The sequence below is a fragment of the Arvicola amphibius genome, chromosome 2, assembly GCF_903992535.2.
Source record: "Arvicola amphibius chromosome 2, mArvAmp1.2, whole genome shotgun sequence".
NCBI lineage: Eukaryota > Metazoa > Chordata > Mammalia > Rodentia > Cricetidae > Arvicola > Arvicola amphibius.
In genome coordinates, this window is record NC_052048.2 from 39,947,682 (window position 1) to 39,968,393 (window position 20,712).

Here is a 20,712-nt window from a genome sequence, read left to right on the forward strand (position 1 = left end):
AAAATATGTTAGAATAGCTCAGTATGTGCTATTCTATGATATGATATACTTATCAATTACTTACCATAATTATCAACTGCTCTCTCTCTCTCTCTCTCTCTCTCTCTCTCTCTCTCTCACACACACACACACACACACAGTGTCTCTACATGTATTAATAAGGAAAGAAATTCTTTTTTTAAATTAATTTTATTTCATATGTTGCATGCATGTCTGGTACCCTCAGAGGCACTAAGTCCTTTGGAACTGCAGTTATGGATGGATGTAAATTGCCATATGAATGTTGGAAACTGAACCTGGATCTATTGGAAGAGCAGGCAGTGATTTTAACTACTGCACTATCTTTTTAGCTCTCAAATAAATTAATTCTTTTAAAAAAGACAGCAGAAACCCAAACAACCACAACTACCATTATTACCGCTAACAACTCAAAATCGTGGGCTGCAGAGATGGCTCAGTGGTCAAGAGCACGTGTTACTCTTCTAGAGGACCCAAGTTTGATTCCCAGCACTCATATGGTGGTTTACAGTTATCTGTAACTCCAGTTCTAGGGAATATGATTTCTTCTTTTGGCTTCCACAGGCCCTGCAAACTCAAGGTGCACAGACATACATTCAGGCAAAACACACATACACATAAAATAAATAAACATAATTAAAATATATCTTATTTTGTTTATATAAGGTACATGTATTGGATTTTATTAGTACAATGCTCTATACCTTTTAGTTGTTTTTTCAGGTTGCTCTCAAACTCTGGCATCCTCCTGCAGAATACCTGATGTTAAGAGTCGTTAATATTACATCAGACCATTGTTGTGTCTCTTCTAAGAATCTGTAGATTTCCCCTTTCATCTCACTTTTGTTTTTGTCTTACAATCTATTTGCTGATGGAACCGTAGAATGGTCACTACTATACTTTAATATGAACCCGGTATGGTTGCATAGGTATGTAATACAAGCCCTCTGCAGGCCGAGGCAGCAGGATCAGCAGTTCAAAGCCATCCTGGACTATGCAGCATAAACAAACAACACAATCCCATGACATCTCCTAAATGCATCGGGATATTAAAGAACTCGTTAAAACACAAGATTTTCCTGGGCATGGTGAGGAGCGCACGTCTGTAATCTCATCTCTTGGGAGGCAAAGGAATAAGGATTTCAGAAAGTCTGAGTCCAGCTTGTCTACACAGTAAGTTCCAGCTTAGTCAGGACATACATATGTAGTATCTTTAAAATAAGCAGTAAAAAGGAGTGCGGGGAGAAAGGACTGGGCAATGTCCAGCATGCAATAGAAACCTGGGCCCTGCCTAAGCCCGAGACTCCTTTGCTTTGAGAAGAGCTAGATAGAGACTAGCGGATCACCTGGGTTTCCTGGCTTCCGGTTTAGCACCAAGTTCAGAAAAGACGCAGAGAGCGGGGCAGAACACCAGATGTCTTCTGGCCTTGGCACACACCCGCCTATCAGCCCCCCCCCCCAGACGGAGACAGAGACAAAGAGAGGGAGACAGAGAGAGTGCACAGATTGCTGTATTCTGTTTCCATAGATTCCGATAAAGTGTTGCATGTCTAGTAAGTTACCAGGTGATGCTCTGGCTGTTGGCCCGTGGTCCCAGCTTTGAGAAAGGTTGTTGTACACAGCCCATAGCCTAGAATTCCATAACTCTACTCACTGCTGTACTGTCCTTCACCATGTTCATTTTCCTTTTTGGGTCCATTTACTTAATTGCTTATAAAGGTTAAAACTCAGCGTTTCTGGTAAGATTTCTTGGGTTCAGATCATACTTAATTTGGGCAGGTCGCTTAATTGTTTTGTCATCCCATTATGCAGATCATTATGAGGATTAAATAAGTTTTTTTCTTGTCTTTGTTGTTTTAATGAAGTATTTATTTAATATACTACTGTTTAGTAAATGCTGAATAAAGTTGAATATCATTTTTCAACCATGAAACTAGAGAGGTGTACATTGTCCGCGGAAGGCCTTGAATAGTGTAGAGTTTTGTTGTGTTTTGCATAGTTTTAACATTAGCTGGAGAGCCCCAGATTAACTACCTGGAAGCATTCTCAGTCTATTCCTTAACAGTCAAAGCCAGCGCTTGAAGCGGGGCGGGTCATGTGACACAGTGGGTCACATGACTGGCGGAACAACATGGCTGCGCCCGCGCCAGGGCCACTTCTCGGATGCTACACCGGGCTAGCTCGCGTCTTCTGGCTGCTGGTGCTGGCGTTCGGGGCAGCACGGAGCGAAGAGGCCGGGGCCGGGGATGGTGCGGCGTCCCTCGCGGGCTCGTGCGGCTGCGGAGCGCCCCAGCGGCCCGGGGCCCACCGCAGCTCAGCTGCCGCGCAGCGCTACTCCCGGGAGGCGAACGTCCCGGACCTGGCCTCGGGCCCGCGACCGCTCGCGCTCACCAAGGTGCGCCTTCCGTTCTTCGGGACATGTGGGTGCCGCCGGGTTCCGGAATGAGGCCGGATGAGCCGGGGTAGGGGTGATCAGGAAGGTCTGGTAAGGGTCTAATCACACCCCCAAGTCACACAGCTGAAGATTCCATTTGACAGTAGTCCCCCTTCTTCCTGCTCCTCCCCAACGGGAGGTGGGCAGGGTTTTGTGGCTGTGTTTATTACTGAGGCTTGAAGAGTGTTGTCCATTCTTTTTGCCCCCTTCCCCCTTCCTCCATCCTGCTCTCCTGGTGTAGAGCTAACAGTTTAAAGTTGGATGAATTCTTAGTTTTTGTTTTAGTACCTGTGGAGACTGAGTCTCCAGCACTGTCAAACTCACCTGCAGTCTACTTTTCCAAGAAGCCCTTGTAAGCATCTACTTTTATTCTATCTGCCTTCCCACGAATTCTGTGCGGTGCATTATCTTCTAGTTCATAGGTGAGGCAACTGAAGCTTCAAGAGTCAAATCTCGGTGCGGGACAAGATCTGGATGGTATACCACCTGAGAGTGATGTCTGTGTGTGATGTGGCTACATGGGTCTTATGTAGCCAACATAGCTGGTAACATACAGATTAATTTTGCCTGAGGCTTTCATGTTGAGTTCAAGGAATGGAATGAAGGAAATGGAAAAAGAGCCTCCCAAAAGCGTTGTTTATTTCATTTTAATGCACAAAACAAAATTCTTACTGTACCAGATGAATCAAGGTAGCTTAAAGTGAGGAAAGAGAGATTTATGGCTTTTCTATACTTGGGAAGTTCAAGAATGGGCATGCTGATTCAGGGCATGAGTCTGTATCACCAGGCCCATCTCTTGGCTGTCCCTTATGTCATTTTATTTTAGTTTGACTCTGTTTCTAGATAACTTCCTATCTCCCAAACCAGTTGGAAGAGAAAAAGTTCCTTCTTCGTAGCTCCAGGAAAAGTGCCCAGGTGAAATTTGAGCCATGGTCCTGTTCCTAGTTGAATCTTTGTGGTCAGAAGAATGGCAAGAACTGCCAGGTTGTAATACACACAATATATTTTAAATTGCCATATGCTATTTAATCTCTAAAAAATTGGCTCTGGAGGTGAGCTTGGCTCCCCCACATTAACTGAAGCATGTTTGCCTTAACAGTGTTCTTTAAGATTCCTTATCCCAGGATGGATGAAACATTGTATCTTTGAACACTGCTGTAAGATACCTTCCCAAACCATAGGCTCAGCTACTATTCATCCCATGATACAACAAAGCCTGTGGTGGGTGTGGCTAATGGAAAGCATCCCCCAGGAGAAAACTTTCTGCCTTGGACTCTTTTTTTTTTTTTTTTTGTGGATCAGAGGCTCTAGCTAGTTTTTTGTTGCCTGGGACTTTCCCCGTCAGCCTCTGCTGGATAGTCTTTCTGATCTGATGCTTTAAAAGCTTGCTCTTTACCTAATAAACTCCACCCAGTGTAGACCCAAAGCCTGGCTGTCTTGTTCATTGGTTCATGACACATAATGCATGCAGAACACAGGCCTTTGCCATAGGGCGTGTAGTTGAGTCATCCATCTTTGCATGGGTCACATATTTTAGTGCGGTTTTGAGAAAAGAGTTTTCAAAGGAGACTTCAGGTCCTTCTTGCCTGTAGAGGAATAGATGTTGGGTAAGGCAAAACTAGCAGTTGCTCACTGCACTTCATAGTGGTGTGCGGCCTAAACAGTTCTGTGATAATGAAATGATTTTTGATTTTTAACTACCTTATGTTCCAATCTTTAAAAAATGTGTTTATTAACCGTGTGTGTGCAATTATGTATGTGCTTCCTTGAAGGTCAAGGGACAACTTTAAGGACTCAGTTCTCTGTCTACCTTTACATGGGTCCAGGGATTGTATTCAGTTTGCCAGGCTTGTGCAATAATTAGCCTCACCCTCTGAACTGTCTCACTAGCCCCTATAGGTCTGTCTTAAGTGGCTGTGGTAGAAGCTATGGTTCACCAGGGTTTTTTTTTTTTTTAACTCACCTCCAGACACAGGGAAGAATGGATTCTTGGACTCATTTAATTTGGCCTCTGGTCCAGAAAAGTGAAATGCCAGGTTGTGCGTGATTTCACTAGAATGGACATTTTACATTTGCAGGACAAAAAAATCTGATTAGTATAAGTTAGAAATTATGATCTACTTAGAGTAGTCTAGAGCTATTTTTATCTATATCCTTCAGGATGGAAACTTGGCCTATTCAGTACTCTCTATCTCTGTTGGTTAATCAAAGAGGGAAAAAAATTAGGCCAGGAGTTCACAGTGCAAGCTGTGATGATGGTAGCGTTGTTAGCATTCATCTGGGGGAGAAGTTTGAGAACTAATTAGGAGTTGTAGAAGTCTGTTGGGCACAGTTTCCGTTGGGCTGTGTGTTTGAGCTGAGGGACATGAAGCTATTCTCATAGCAAGACCTTATCTTCTGTGAACTTGGTTCTACCCCCTTTCCCACTTCCTGTAACTCCTTTATGAAACCTTTTCTTGTTGGGGGTTGGGACTGATTGTGTAACCCAGGCTCACCTTGAATTCATGATATTCTTACCCATTCAAGGACTGTGATGACAGCATCAAACACGGCTCCCTATGAAAGCTTTAGGAGCTCTTAAGACTCGTTTTGAGACTATTTTGACATTATTTTAAATTATGTGTGGGAATACGCATGTGAGTGCATGGCCCGTGGAAGGGCTGTGTGACACTATGCCCAGAGAGACGTAAGCAAACATCTCTTCACCCTAGATGGAGAGCTGGTGACAGGCCAGAGAAAGGATGCCACCAGATTCCACCTCGGCTTTACTCACAGGAACGTGCGTAGGGGTTACTAACAGGAGCAGAAATAACCCAAGGACAGCTGCATAAACAACGTTCAGCTCAGCATGGGTGACAGCTCACACAGGCTGAAAACCTGGAGCACACTGCACAGCCTTTATGCAGTTCATCAGCTTGGAGAGCATTGGCTGGTGTCTGCTTCTTCCAGGCAGTTCAGCTTGTCTGAGAGCTTCTCTTAGCAGTTCTTACTGCTTAAGTGCGCTAGGGAGAGAGGGGACTTGTGAATTTGGTTAGTTTCAAGGACTTCAATCAGCTTTTTTTTTTCCTTCCTGGGCTTAATGAGTTTCCCTGCAGGAAGGAATGTTTTATCTCCTCCTACAAGACCCTGTTTCACCTTTTTGTAAGCATCTTGTTTTGTAAGACACCTCCTTTCAAGGTGGAAGGTTTTAATCTAGGAAGAAATTGCTACACAGCAGGAAGCCAGAAGAGGGTGTCAGATCTCCTGAAGCTGCAGTTACAGGTTGTAAGTTACCCAGTGTGGGTGCTGGGAACTGAACTCTGATTCTCTGAAAGAACAGTATGTGCTCTTAACTGTAGAACCGTCTCTCTGGCTTCTATTTAAGGCTACTCTTGAGACTTTTGTTTTAAATCTTAAGTTTTTCTACTTATTGTTTTTAAAAATCCCACTTTTTTCATACGGACTGTAGAACCTGTGTCCCAGATGCTATGATATTAAGAATAATGGGCAAATCTAGTTTGGTCTCTGAGCCAAGGCTATTACATATTTCACTCTGACCTATACATGTAGCTCATGACTGAGACGGTCTTACAAATGAAATGGACTTTTGATCATTTTGCCTATAAATAATTCAAATAGTAGCTTACTCCACATATTTGTGGTCTTACATGTTCAGTCAGTGAAGATCATTTGCCCTTTGCCTGTGGATCTTGTGCCATGTGGTGTGCTGGAGGTTTAGAGAGAGAAAATTTGTTCATAAGAAGCCTAAGATACTGTAAGGAGAAACATAACAGAAAAGGCTGTGAGGATAGCTCAGATGGCAAAGCGCTTACTCTGTAAGCACGGAGTTACAGTTTGATCTCCATTGCTCACGTACGAGCTGGGTGTGGTGCCCTGTAAGCATGGAGCCACAGTTTGACCCCTATTGCCCACATACAGAGCTGGGTGTGGTGCCATGTGATTTTGATTCCAGCACTGGGGAGACAGAGACAGTAAGATACCCGAGTCTTGTTAATCAGCGGGTCTAGCCAAACTGGTGAGCTCCAGGCCTGAAGATGATACTCAAGGTGGTTCTTTAGTTTCACAAGCACATCTCCATGTGTGTGCCTATCTTTACACACACACATATACAAACACACATATACACGTGCACACATACACACACACATAGACACATACATACCTACAAATGTGCACACAGTCATACAAGTAAATAAAACATTAAAAAAGTTAAAAAAAGAAAATGTATAACTAAGATGACTTGTGTGTTTGTGAGTCAGAGAGAGAGAGAGAGCAAGAAAGAGAGAGAGAGAGAGAGAGAGAGAGAGAGAGAGAGAGAGAGAGAGAGAGGAGAGAGAGAGAGATATCACAATAGATGAAGATGGCATCAGAGGAAGTAGAGTGAGGTGCTGTAACACAGCTAGGAGAAGGATGTGCGGCAGGAGAGGCCTGAGAAGGAGCCGATCCTTGAACAGTGATATAATTTATAAAGAGACAAGGTGTCTTATAGAATTTAACGAGTACAAGTAAGAGGTGATAAGTGTTAGATTCCGTTGTATTGGTATTGCACCCTAAAATGTGATAGAAGTCCTGCACAGTTTTAAACAGGAAAATGTGTTTGATAGGCTGATACTTCAGTTTGTTGATTAATTAATTAATTTCTTTATGTTTTGATTTTGAGACAAGGTCTTACTGTGTAGCTCTGGCCTCCCAGAAACTTGCTATGTAGACCCAGCTGGTCTTGAACTCACAGAGATCTATATACCGCTTTCTCTACAATGCTGGGATAAAAGGTGTGGGCCACCATGAATTATTAATAAATGTTACATATATATGGTTCTAAAATTTAAAAAGAATTGGGTGTAGAGTGAGAAACATGTCTACTCACTTATACTGTTCCCCTCCAGACAACCAAAGGCAAGCAAATCTTAAAATCCATGACCCCGAAGTCACCCGTACTTAACTTTCTTTCTCTCACACATGGGGTATTGTCACCTCCTCTGTATGTATCCCAACTTCCTCCACTAGTTCTGTATTGGTGAGACTGCCCCATGCCACCATATTAAAACCTTCCTCTTTACCTTCTTATGTCTGCTTTGCTTTCTGTTTCTGCATGGCCTACCGTAAGCTTCAACAATACACTACCGGTGATTTATTTTTTTCTGTTTTTCTCTGTGACAAAGTTGTGGTGCTGCGTTTTCAGAAAGCTCAACTGGGATCTAAATCCTTGATAAGTGAATGACTGGGTGGCATAAAGGGGTGACAGGAATGGAGAGATGTGAATGGGTAATGAGAGATGAGACTGGAGCCAGGGAGGCTCCGGTGAGGTTATTGCAGTTGCCTGGGACAGGAGAAGAGTGAGATACTAGGAAGAGATGGGTATAGGCGGACCAACCAGGCCAGGTGACCTATGGGTGTTGGGACTTGGAGATAGAGGAATTCAGGGTTTATTTCTTAGTAGTGGATTGATACACTAGACAAATATCACATTTGATACAAATCAGCTGAACACAGTACCAGTGGGGCTGAGAGAAGATTTAGAGGTTAAGAGCACTTGATACACTTGCAGAGGAGACAGGTTCCCATGCAGCCATATTGCTGCTAACAATCCTGTTACAGAGGATCTGACACCCTCTTCTGTCACTTCATGCATGTGGTGTGGTACCCAGACATACATGCAGGCAAAGCACTCATACATATAAATTTAAAAAATAGCACTATTGAGACTGGAAAATTCATGCACATGACTGAAGGAAGTAACCTCTGGCTGAGCGAATCTGTAGGCATGGGATATAGGGAGAGTAATCCTTATAATCCTTGGATTCTAACTCTTCTATGCTTATTGTGAAGTGTTTACCTTCCAACTAATAACATCTTTGAGTTTATTTTATCTTTCTTTGATTTGAACTCTTGTCTCTAGGTCAGAGACTTGACAGTTTACAAAATCCGAGAGGCTTGTAAATTGACTTTTTGATCTTATGATTTTAAAGCTATGCCTTATGTCTATAGAGAGTATTCTGACAGATGGTATAGTTGAGAGGCTATATATATATATATATATATATATATATATATATATATATATATATCTCAAGTCAGGGGTTCTTTGTGTATCCCTGGCTGTCCTGAAACTCACTCTGTAGACTAGACTGGCCTTGAACTCAAAGGTTCTCTTGTTTTTGCCTCCTGAGTGCCAGGATTAATGGCTTATTCCACAACTGCCCAACTAAGGGCCTAGTTTTAATGAATATATGGTTCATACATCATATAATTCACTCTCTTGGAGTGTATAACTCAGTGATTTTATTTTTTTATTGAAGTCAAATTGTTAGTGTGATCTTATTCCAGAATATTTCAGTATCTCCAAAGACATACTGTATCCATTAAACAGTCATTCCCCATTCTTGCCTCCTCATAGCCACTGGCTACCATAGACCTACTTTCAGACTCTTTGGATTGTGTTGTTTTGAACATTTTATTATTTTTGAATTTTAATGTCTGTGTGTTGTGTGTGTGTAGGTATTCACATTTGCAGTGTGTGAGCACATGCTCATGATGTATGGAGGCTAGAGGTTGAAGTTGGGTATCACTGTTATTGCTCTCCCACTATATTCATGGACGCTGAGCATCTTAGTCAAACCCAGAGCTATGTGATATGTCTAGTCTTATGAGAAAGCATTTCCTGGGTACTGTGAGAGAATGGTTTTGTACCCTGTAAAGATTTGTCATTTGTATTGGTTTAATAAAACACTGATTGGCCAGTAGCCAGGCAGGAAGTATAGACAAGGCAACCAGACTAGGAGAGTTCTGGGAAGAGGAAAGGCTCAGTCTGCAGTTGTCACCCAGATATAGAAGAAGCAAGATGAGGATGCCTCACTGATAAAAGGTACCAAGCCAAGTGGCTAACACAGACAGGAATTATGGGTTAATTTAATATGTAAGAGTTAATAAGAAGCCTGAACTAATAGTCCAACCAGTTTATAATTAATATAGACTTCTTGTGTTTCTTTGGGACTGAACAGCTACAGGGCTGGGCAGGACAGAAACCTAATCCAACACCTGGGAATGATCCCCTCTCTCCACCTGCTGAGCCTGGAATGGTGGGCTGTTTTGCTCATAGTCACCTGTAATATCAGCTCTAGGGTATCCAGCACCTCTTCTTGTCCTGACAAGTGCCCCCACACATGAGCATAGACACATAGACACCTACACATACATTAAAAAGATGTAAATCTTAAAAGATAAAGAATTCCGATTTCCCTTATCTCCATAGTTCATGGCTAGCCACAGTTTCCCCAGAACTGTCTTCTTGCATGTCCAAATCTGTTATGAGGTTCAACTAGAAAGATCACTTTCCAAAAAAAGTTTCCCTTTTTTCTATAACTTGTGATTCACTGTCATTGATGTATGGAGTGATTTTACAAATTGTGTATGTGTGTGTGTGTGTGTGTGTGTGTTTGTGTGTGATTTGTTGCATGTGCACATTCATAAATTTGTTGCATGTGCACACATGCACATGTGGCAGCCAGAGGTTAACATTAGGTATCTTTCTCAGTTGCTTCTCCACTTTATTTTTTTGAGGCAGAGTCTTTTACTGAACCTGGAGATCACTGATTCAGCCAGACTTGCTGACCCCTGAGCCCCTGGGATCCTCCTGTCTCTGACCCTGCATTACTCCCACCACTGGGGTTACAGATCTGAGCCACCATGTCCAGCTTTTATGTGGCTGCTTGGGTCCAAACGCAGGTCCCTGTCTTTGTGCAGAAAGCACTTCACCCTTGAGCCATGTTCCAGTCCCTTGATATTACTAGTTTTGCAGAGGTCTCTGTGGTGGGGGTTTTAAGAACTGTGTGCTGAGAACTTTACAGATACACTTTGCTTTTGATGCATGATGCCCTGTGTGTCCCCTTTCACTGCAGATGGTCCCCATTCCTGCTGGAGTGTTCACAATGGGCACTGATGATCCTCAGATCAGGCAGGATGGAGAAGCCCCTGCCAGGAGAGTCACCGTCGATGCCTTTTACATGGATGCCTATGAAGTCAGTAATGCTGACTTTGAGAAGTTCGTGAACTCAACTGGCTATTTGACAGAGGTAATGGGCTTGGTGATGGGAGGGAGAACTTGCCGTTATCCAGAACATCCAAGAAGGACTTAGTTACTACAAACACTGAACTTTGGACACTTTTACTTTGTGTCTAGCATTGTGATGAACACTTCCTATCTGTCTTTCATCTAATTTCTCACAGCATCTCCATGATGTAACAAGCTGAGAATCAAAACTGATTCATCCCAATCATACTGCCAGTCAATGACTGTAATCAGGCATGGACCACAGAACCTTTACTGCTAACCCATATGCTGTATTGTGGTAGTGTTTTATTCCACTGCAGAGGGCTGCTACTCTCTAGGCTTTCTGAGAACACAACCGGCGGGTGATTCTTCTTAGTGCATCATAGACTGCCGTCCCACAAGCAGAGGATCTGACACCCTCTTCTGTCACTTCATGCATGTGGTGTGGTACCCAGACATACATGCAGGCAAAGCACTCATACATATAAATTTAAAAAATAGCACTATTGAGACTGGAAAATTCATGCACATGACTGAAGGAAGTAACCTTTTCATAGGTAACACGTTTCATAGGGGTGGTCAGGTGCCCAAGTGCAGCTTTTCATTGTTGTGGCTTTGTTCTAGTACCTTGGTAACTCAAAGCTCTTTTCTGGGGGCAGTTTCAGCACTTTTCCAGGGGTCACTGAATCACAGTGCAAGGCAGTGTTTCAGTGAGACTCTCAAATGTACTTTTTCCTAAATCCTGTCTTTTTAAAAAGCTCATAAAAAGTTACCCTTTTAGTCAGTTTATGGAGTCCCTACTTTAAGCTGTTTTTTTTTAATTTAAAAAAATTGTTTGGGTGAATGCCAAAAGCAAAACAACATTTAGATTCAGTTCTGCACTTTCATTTCTTTGGAATTTCCTAAAATATATGAAGTGGTCATAAATCTTGTTTGTAGATATTTGTAGAAAGCAAAAGCAAAAATTCTTTTTGTTCATATTCTCAGCTTAATTCATAATCTGTTAGAAAAAGTCTGTGTGTGGGGTGGTGATGGTGGTGGGGTGTATGTACTTATGTATGTACCTACATGAGGATGTGGGTACATTCACCCATGTGGGTGTTATAGAAGCCAGAAGTTAATCTTGGGATATCTTCCTCAATATTATATTACTCTATATTATTACTCTATCTTCTCTATATTACTGTTTTTAAAAAAGTGTGTGTGTGTGTGTGTGTGTGTGTGTGTGTATGCATGTGTATGTGACCAAAGAGGTCAGAAGAGGGCATTGGATCTGCTGGACTTAGAGTTACTGGTGGTGGTGAACTGCCTGCTGTTCTGCCTTATTTTTTGAAAGTGTCTCTAACTGAACCTGTAGGTAGCACTTTTGTCTAGACTGGCTGGCTGGTGAGCCTGGGATAAACCTAGCTCTGCCTCCCCAGCCTCCATGGAGGAGAATGTGAGCCATCTCAGAATGCGTCTCCATATTTGCAATCTTTACATTCACTCAGAACATAGACAATGAGCCATGATAATAGTGTACAGAGAGGATTTTATCAGCAAGAAAAGTCACAGTCCTTCGTGTTGTTGCTGTTGAAGTGCTGTTTGCATTCATCCCCGCCTTGAAATATGAGAATTGTAAGACCTGATTTGATGTTATTTATTATATAAGCACACATACTGTTGCAGCACTAATTTTAAGTAATTGTCTTGGTAATCCTATTGGTTTTATCTTATGAACCTCTCTTTCTGTGGAGGTCTCAGCTTCATGCTCCCAGGAGGGTGGAGGGCACAGCAGAATGAGGCTCCTCGCCTTGAGCACAGTGGTTTTTTTTTTTTTTTTTTGGTTTTTCGAGACAGGGTTTCCCTGTAGTTTCTAGAGCCTGTCCTGGAACTAGCTCTTGTAGACCAGGCTGGCCTCGAACTCAGAGATCCGCCTGCCTCTGCCTTCCGAGTGCTGGGATTAAAGGCGTGCACCACCACCGCCCGGCTGAGCACAGTGTTTCTTATTCTCACGGCATTTCTCAGACTCCCCTCCCATGTCTCTGACTTCATTGTACACATTCTCCAATCCTCAGCATGTTCTCACCCAGTGACTCTGTTTCTGTTCTTGAGGGTGATGCATCCTTCTTGTTTAGAGCCTTTAGTTCCCTCTGCTTGGAACCAGAGCCCCCTGCTTGTCTCTTCTTGCATGACTTGCTGCTGCTTCATTCTGCTTGGCTGGATTGTCCATTTTTCAAGGAGCCTTCTACTCACTCTACCAGGAGGCTGTAAACTGTTTTAACTTATACAAGCAGAATTAAGTATTATTTATTCTTATGATTTTTTTTTCCAGCGTGACTTTTATCTCTGCCCTCACATTTAAGCCCCTTAAGAGCAGAGACCATCCATCCCTGAGGATTTATAGTCAGTTAGTGCTCACTGGGAGAGGGAGAGCCATTTTATACAATTTCCTTGTATAGCCAAGGGCACATACCAATGCACCTAAATAACCTTTTACCCAAGTTTCTGTAAGCACCCATAATTAAACTCATTGGAACACACATACACCTCCCCCACCCCACTTCTACCGCATCCCCACCCCTCCCCCACATACCTACTTGGATACACCCCCTCCACCCACACACACCCACACACACACCCCCCCACACACACCTATCTCTCCCCCCAACATGGGGACAGGGATGGAGAAAGGGCTCTATTTGGGAAGGAGAGGATGAATATAGAAAGGAGCAAAGGAATAAGAGAGGATAATGAGTGCATAGGATCCAAGTGCTTTTTCTACATGTATGAAAATACCATCATGAAATCCTTTATTACATATAATTAATATCTTTTAGTAGAGTCCATGACTATGAAATACCGACAACAGTAATCCCCGATTTAGCCCTAGACCAGGCGTGTGGTAGGTGTCATATATGTTGAATGAACAAGTGACTTGGGTTGTTAGGCATCGTGGTATTGCTAGGATCATACAAATACTGTCAGAGGTGAAGAAGACATTCATATCTAATCAATAAAAACAGACTAGAGGTTCTTGTAAGGCCTGTTGTACAGGGTTCAGGACTCAGTTAACTTTATCTGGTGAGGATAGGCCAGGCCTAGATGGGGAGACTCGGGGGGATTCCAAGAACTGGTCATGGTTAAAGCAAGGAGACTAGAAGGGACTGCTTACAGCCAGTCATGCATTTCTCTTGAGCTTGGTGTGCTAGAACTCCTGGACTTAACAAGGCATCTTGTTTGGCCTCCTTTCAGCTCCCGTAATTAGAATCTCTGGGGCTGGAGAGCTGCAGACTGAGTTTTAACAAGCTGCACAAGCTGCGGAACAGCTGGCCCAGTATAGAAGTTCACATAGGCAGGCGCAGAGCTCTGGGGAGTTCTGGGGAGCTCAGGGGAGCCACAGTGAGATGAGTTCTTATGTTTCATGGATGTGTAAGAGCAGTTGGCAACATAAGAAGCAAGGTAAAGCAGTAGGGTCACAGGTACTAAAGGTATAAGGGTCCCACTCTTGGAGCAGATATTAATGAAGATTTGTGATAGTACTGTCAAAAAAATGATTAAAGTGCAGATTCCTCCTGATGCTTAGATTGGTCCCTTGGCAACTGTAAACACATGGAATGTGTCAGAGAATCAGCAAGCGGTGCCATTTACTCTTTAAGGTAGATCTTAGGAGCAGGGCAGTGGACAAACAGCTTGCTTATGTAATGTCATATACACTAAATTCTGTCATTTCTGAGTTATTTACAGTGTTGGGAGAAATATGTTTCTTCTCAGGGCATTCATCTTCTCAAAATCTAATCTCTTCTAGTCTGCAGTCCTATCAGCTAATCAGGCCTCATGTGAGAGCTGTCTTCTAAGTGACATGAACCTGTTTGAGAGGAAATTGGATGCTTTTGAGTCATTTCTGAGTAGTTCAGGAAGTCATAGGGAAAACCTGAGTCCTCTTGGATGGGAAGAATCACCATAGTAGCACTGTGGAAAAAATAATAGCACCCTTGAAGCCCGTGACTCTAACCTTTTCTGCCTTTTTCTTTTTTACCCTCCTTATAGGCAGAGAAGTTTGGCGACTCCTTTGTCTTTGAAGGCATGTTGAGTGAGCAAGTGAAGGCGCACATCCACCAGGCAGTAAGTAATTCTCAAGGAGGCTCTCTTATTTCTCTGGGTCTCATCAGAAACTACGAATACCACCTTCCTCTCCCTCCTGGTGCCTAACCATTCTCCTGCTGTAGATTTGCTCTGAGTCACAGGCCCATGGGTCAGGGTACCTTCTGTGGCTGAAAATATATAAGCCCAGGATGGCGTCTGATGGAACTTCTGGTGTGCTTTAAGTTTTTGTTTGTGCCTTGGAGTGACGCTATGCTTCTAAGTGGAATCCAGTTCTGTGCTTTGGATGTGTTTTACTTGGAGCCATTTTTAGAATGGAGGCTAAGTGAGTATTGCAGACTGTGTTTTCAAAGTCTTGATCTTGGCAGGGGCTGGTGGGGAGCTAGAGCTTCGTTAGTATTCATGAATCCCCATGCAAAGTCGTGTCCCTGGAAGGAGTTGCTTTGTTGGGGTTGTCCGTAAAAAGTGGGGGCTGGGAACTAGTCCTTAGGGAAGGGGTATAATACATCTTTTACAGAGAGAATACAGGGAGTGTGGATTAACTGCTTTTCTCAGACATGGAGACGATTGGCCAGGCTTCTATAAGTACTGTGTTTCAGAAAGAACTTGAGATTCCTGTGCCAATCAGTTTAGCAGGTCTATAAATATTTGTTTGTATTTATGTCTCATGAATATGTAAAAACAAGAGAAAGAGCAAAGTTAGCTAGGAAGTTGAGCATTCTCACAACATGGTGGACAGAGACTGCAGAGCAGGAGGCAGAGGGACTGGGCCTTGGAGGGGTCTAACAATGCAAGGAGGACAGACATGGAGGGTGAAGATGAAGAAATCTCACCCCAATCTTCCTCTTTTAATAAAGTTCCCTTTAAGTAATTCATGCTTGGGGACTGGAGAGATAGCTCAGTAGTTAAGAGCACTGGTTCCTCTTAGAGAGGACACATGTTCTATTCCCCTACCGGCATGGAGGCTTCCAACCATCTGAAACTCCAGTTTAAGGGAGTATGATGCCCTCTTTTAGCTTCCACGGGCACTGCATGCTTGGGGTGCACAGATTTACAGGCAGGCAAACCCCTTCACACATAGAATAAAATAAAAAAAGTCCTGCCTGAACTTCATCCTAAAGTGTTAGTGTCATTGTGCCTTCCTGGGCGTAGCAGCATTGGGAAATGGACCCCTTCTGGCTCATGTTTTCTCTGTTTTCTAACCAATGTAGAACAACTTGGGGTAGGGGGAATGAAACTGTCTTGGTCTCAAATTGTAAAATTGTATTCTGGTGAGTCAGGACATTTTTCATGTTTGTTTTTAGTAAATGTTTAAAAGGTATGATTATCCTTTTGAATTTCAGTTTGTTCATTGCCAGTTAATATTGCCTCTTATACAATCTGATTCCCCACCTCCATTTTTTTTTTCTAATGGGCTTGAGTTCAGCTCAGGGTAGTGATGACGACCTGGCAAGCAGCTCAGGGTGTGGCTCCTGTTTTAAGATATGGGGTTCAGATGAAGGAGCCCATCTGTTCCTGTTTCTGTAATTTGCCTTTCAGATGCAGGGCGTCGTGTCTCTTAGGAATTACGAATGCATTAGGCGTGAAGGCAGACATGGAGCATTGCTAGGCTGCAGAGGTGCCCTGAGTCATAGTGAAGTGTGTGTGCTTGTAGCTAGGATGAGGACGAGCACCTCTCACCTGGCTGCAGGCTCGGCCTCCTGCTTAAATGCTTATAATGGAAAAGCAAACCTTTTAAGGTTGTTTTGAAAAGGGCTGGGTGAGTAAAGCAAGTCTGTTGATGGCCTGGAGAGCTTTATCCCATCTCTTTTGTTGGCCTGACTTGTCTCCACTCAGTAGACCTCACATTTCCGTAGGGTAGGATGTGAGATGTCCGGGACATTAACTTAGGTTGACTTCAGGAGGTAGATGAGACAGTGGGAGGTGACCTGGAGTCACAGTACCTTTCATGCATCTGTAGGCCTCAAGTCAAAAGAAGGGCTCCTTTGAGTTCTGGAATGTGCGTACCACCTGACGTTAGTTTGTTTACAACTTAGGGACCCTGCGGAAGCTGTATCAGGTGGTAAAAATATAGTAACTGCATTTATTTTTATGTGCTTGTTTTCAGGATTGTGTTCTGTTCATTCCAGTTTGCTCTAGTGGTATGAATTTCCCTATTCTTTTGTTGTCCGGTAAAGCACAAATACAGATAGTCACCTGGTTTAACTGTGTTACTACATTATCCTAAGCTGGAGCATGCTTGCCCCCATCACCCAGATCAGGAATTAGATAGAGTTGCCACCTGCCCCAGCCGCCCCCTGTGTGTGTCACATTGATCACATCCATTGTGTTCCTAAAGTAGCCCCTGGCCTGGTCTGGAAAGGGAGCTAGCTCTTCCTTGCCTTTCATTTTCCTCCCATCACCTAGGGGTGCACCTTACGGTGAATCTTGTCCATTTAAAGAAATGCTTGTCCAAGGCATTACTGATCTGCTTTCTATCACTTCCTGCATTTGTCTTCTCATTAATTTTTACCCTCCGAAGACCACAGAACATTAAGCTTGTAGATTTGCCCAGTCTGAATTACTGATTGACAGCTGCAAGACAGTTCACCTGTTGTCTCTGCTCTGCATTCCCTGCAGATGGTAACTGAGCTCTAAAGTATGACCAAGTTCATGGTGTACCTGTGCCGTGAATATCATAGTGGTGGCTTCCTCTAGCATGGTGGTTCTCAAACTGTGGGTCACAAGCCCCACAGGGGTCACATGTCAGATATGCATATCTGATAATTATAGTTCATAACAGTAGCAAAATTCCAGTTATGAAGTAGTAACAAAATAATTTTATGGTGGGGTCACCACAACATGAAGCATTGTATTAAAGGGGTGAAGCTTTAGGGAAGTTGAGAAGCACTGCTCTAGCATAAAGCACTTAGTGTCTGCGTCTCCATCCTTTTTGTCATAGCAACTGATGCTGTGCTTAGTGGCTGTGTCCCTGAATTCATCGAGAGTGTAGATGATGGGAGCCTAATTGTTTTTAATTTATTGATGTAGAGCCTTTCACAAAGTGGTGGTTCCTTCCACTTACTGTTTTCTTAATCATTGGTACAGGTTACACAAGAATGGTAGGTAAATGCTTACTCCTTTACCAGCTTTAAAAATAAAAAGCCGGGCGTGGTGGCACACGCCTTTAATCCCAGCACTCAGGAGGCAGAGGCAGGTGGGTCTCTGTGAGTTCCAGGACAGCCAGGGCTACACAGAGAAACCTTGTCTCAAAAAACAAACAAACAAACAAACAAACAAAAGAATTAGAGGGTTAGAGAAGTACCTCAGTGGTTAATTACTGGCTGCTCTTCCAGAGGACCTAGGATCAATTCTCAGCATGCCTGTTAATAATTTGCCTATAACTCTAGTCCAAGGGGATCAGATACATTCTTCTGGCCCCTGTAGAGCACTGCATGCACATAGTGCACAGGCATACATGGAGACAAAAACCCACACACAAAATAAAACATGGAAAGAAGTGAATTGGTTGCTTATTACTCTTAAAAGGTAGTTAATTTCATATACCCCCACATACCATCAGGTAGGTGTGTGGTCAGTAGTGCTTGCTCGTGTGTGTATGTATGTGTGTGTGTGTGTGTGTGTGTGTGTGTGTGTGTGTGTATGCGCACATGCATATGTTTCTGACTGATGACTGGTGATTGGGATGGAATGGAGGGCCTCAGGCATGCTAGGTAAGCTCTCTACTACTGATCTATTTCACCAGATCATGAACTTGAAAAGCCATCCTGTGCTCAGAAATAGCAAAGTGTGGCCTTCAAAAAACATCATGATTCCAAGTGAATGAAATCTATAACAAGAATAAAAATTTTATTTTATTTCTTTCTTTTTATTTTACTATTTTTTTTCAGGGTATGAGTTTTCAGGAGTATCTGATGCAATTTAATTTATTCAGTGTCTCTACCTTCCTTATTTTTTACAAGCGTCAACTACACATGGTGTTCAAACCTACCATATTTCAGTGTGGTGATTTTCTAGCTCCCGTTGCCCCAGTGTAGAATAAACAGAGAGAAAGTACTATTCTTGTTAATAAGAATTTTTTTTTTAAAGTTGGCCATGTTAGCACACATTTGTGATCTTTGCACTTAGGAAGTTGAGGCAGGAGCATCAGAAGATCAGTACTAATCTTGGCTACATAGTGAATTCAAGACTAGCCTTGGTTGCATAAGACCCCACTTCAAACAAAGAAACAGAAGACACCCCAAACCAAATTTCCTTTAAAGATAGTTATTTTTTTTAAAAAATGATAGTTATATTTTCACAGGGAGTTGTAAAAGAGGGTGTGTCCTCACTGAGTTTCCTGTGCTATAATTATAGCACAGGAACCAGATAATATTATCCTGTTTAACTGTAGTTCACAGCCAGAAGTCACAGGTGATAAAACCTCTCCTTTTTGGCTGATTGCACCAATTTTATGTGTATTCATTGTGCATATATGTATTTAGTTCTATACAATTTTGATGCAACTATATCTATCTATCTATCTATCATCTATCTATCATCTATCTATCCATCTATCTATCTGAAAGTACTATACGTAAAAATTTTAAAGAGTTCATGCATTTAAACATGTTACATATTTCATTCACTTGGAACCATGATCTTTTTTGAAGACCACACAGCTATTTTTGATCACAGGATGCTTTTTCAAGTTCACATAGGCCCCGTTACGTTCCTTCCCCCTCCGCTTGCTTTAAACAGTTGCACTGAGATGTAGTTTATATATTATACCATTCACCTTTTAAGTGTACAATTCAGAGTTGGTTTGGTATATTTTTAGAGTTGGGCAACCATCCCCACAGTCTAATTTTAAGTTGTTTTCATTGGCCCATAAAGGAACCTTGTTCTGGGTCCTTTTGAACTGAGCTTAGGAGTCCTTTCTGGCTTCTTTACTTTTTCTGATGATAGCATCTCTCCCATCCCAGTCCAGTATTAGCTTTGCTATAAGAAGCCCTGGTTTCTGTACTAGTTTCTCTTTTCTTTCTGGGACAGAATGCCCAAATAAAAAGCAGCTTAGGGGAGAAAGACTTTATTTTGGCTCAAAGTTTCAGAGGGAAGAGTCCTTTATGGCATGGCGGCTGGGAGCAGGAAACTGGCTGATCACACTGCATCCGCCCTCAGGAAGCTGAGAGAAAATGGCTAAAATCCTCAAAGCCTGCCCCCAGCAGTTGTGCTTCCTCCAGCAGGTCTCCACCTTCGAAAGGCTCAGCTTCCCAAGCCGTGCTTCCAGCTGGGGAGTAAGTGTTTAATCCAAAGAGACTAGAAGAATGTTCTTTGTTCAGATCACAACTGCAGCTCAATAGAGGAGTGTGTGTGTGTGTGTGTGTGTGTGTGTATTCAGTGCTACTGCATTGCCTCATCAACAGGCAGAGTTTAAATAAGATACCGCACAGTTTCATGTTGATAGTTTCGTTTCTGGGTTTTTAACTTAGCCTGTTCTGTATTATATCCTGTTTCTCAGGACAGGGGCAGAGGGGTCTAGCCCACAGCTACTCAGGACTTCATCCAGGATCACACATCAGTGCCAGCATGCGCTCTGTGATGACTGAGAACAGGTTAAAGCAAACTCAGATCCTGCCTTGTGGTTTCCTCTTCACCCCCAGCTCTAAGACAGTCCGACCACTTTATGTTGTTACTGAAACCTGGACTCCGCCACATGGAGTGTGTTCTGCTTTTTAACTCCTTAGACTAAGTTCTAAAAGGAAGTTTGTGTTCAGCCTTCTGATTCATGAGGCTCAGTCTGTGCTAACTTCTTCAGGAAGTGGCCGTGGGAACAGTGTTTCTTCATATCTGTTTGTTGGCAGCAGCTTCTTGTTAAGGCACTTCTAAACTCTCAGGTCAGTTTTGCTGGAGAGGAAATATCTGGTCCACATTTGTTTTTCTTGACTGTCTTACACACTTTGTTTTCTTTTGGAATAAAGTCTTGCTGTTGAGAAGTCTGCTACGTTTTCTTTTTCCTGGAAAACTGCTTATTGTTTTTGCCTGAGTGTTGTAGTGTTTTTTCCTTTTTAGTGTGTGGTGTTTGCTCTGTAAGTGTATTGTGGCACGACTCACTGGGGGTCAGTATTTTCAGGTGCAGGATTGTTTC

The 20,712-nt window shown here is 42.8% G+C and overlaps 1 protein-coding gene across 2 annotated transcripts in view; it reads left to right on the forward strand.

Moving 5' to 3' along the window:
- The first annotated feature begins 2,143 nt into the window (after positions 1–2,143).
- The window catches only part of Sumf1 (sulfatase modifying factor 1), an 82,839-nt gene continuing 64,270 nt past the window's right edge, over positions 2,144–20,712 (forward strand). For both annotated transcript variants that reach the window (XM_038319600.2, XM_038319601.2), the window contains exons 1-3: positions 2,144–2,413; positions 10,351–10,524; positions 14,532–14,606. In XM_038319600.2, the coding sequence (XP_038175528.1) occupies positions 2,150–2,413; positions 10,351–10,524; positions 14,532–14,606 (513 nt within the window). In that variant the 5' untranslated portion in view covers positions 2,144–2,149. The remainder of the gene's footprint in view (positions 2,414–10,350; positions 10,525–14,531; positions 14,607–20,712) is intronic.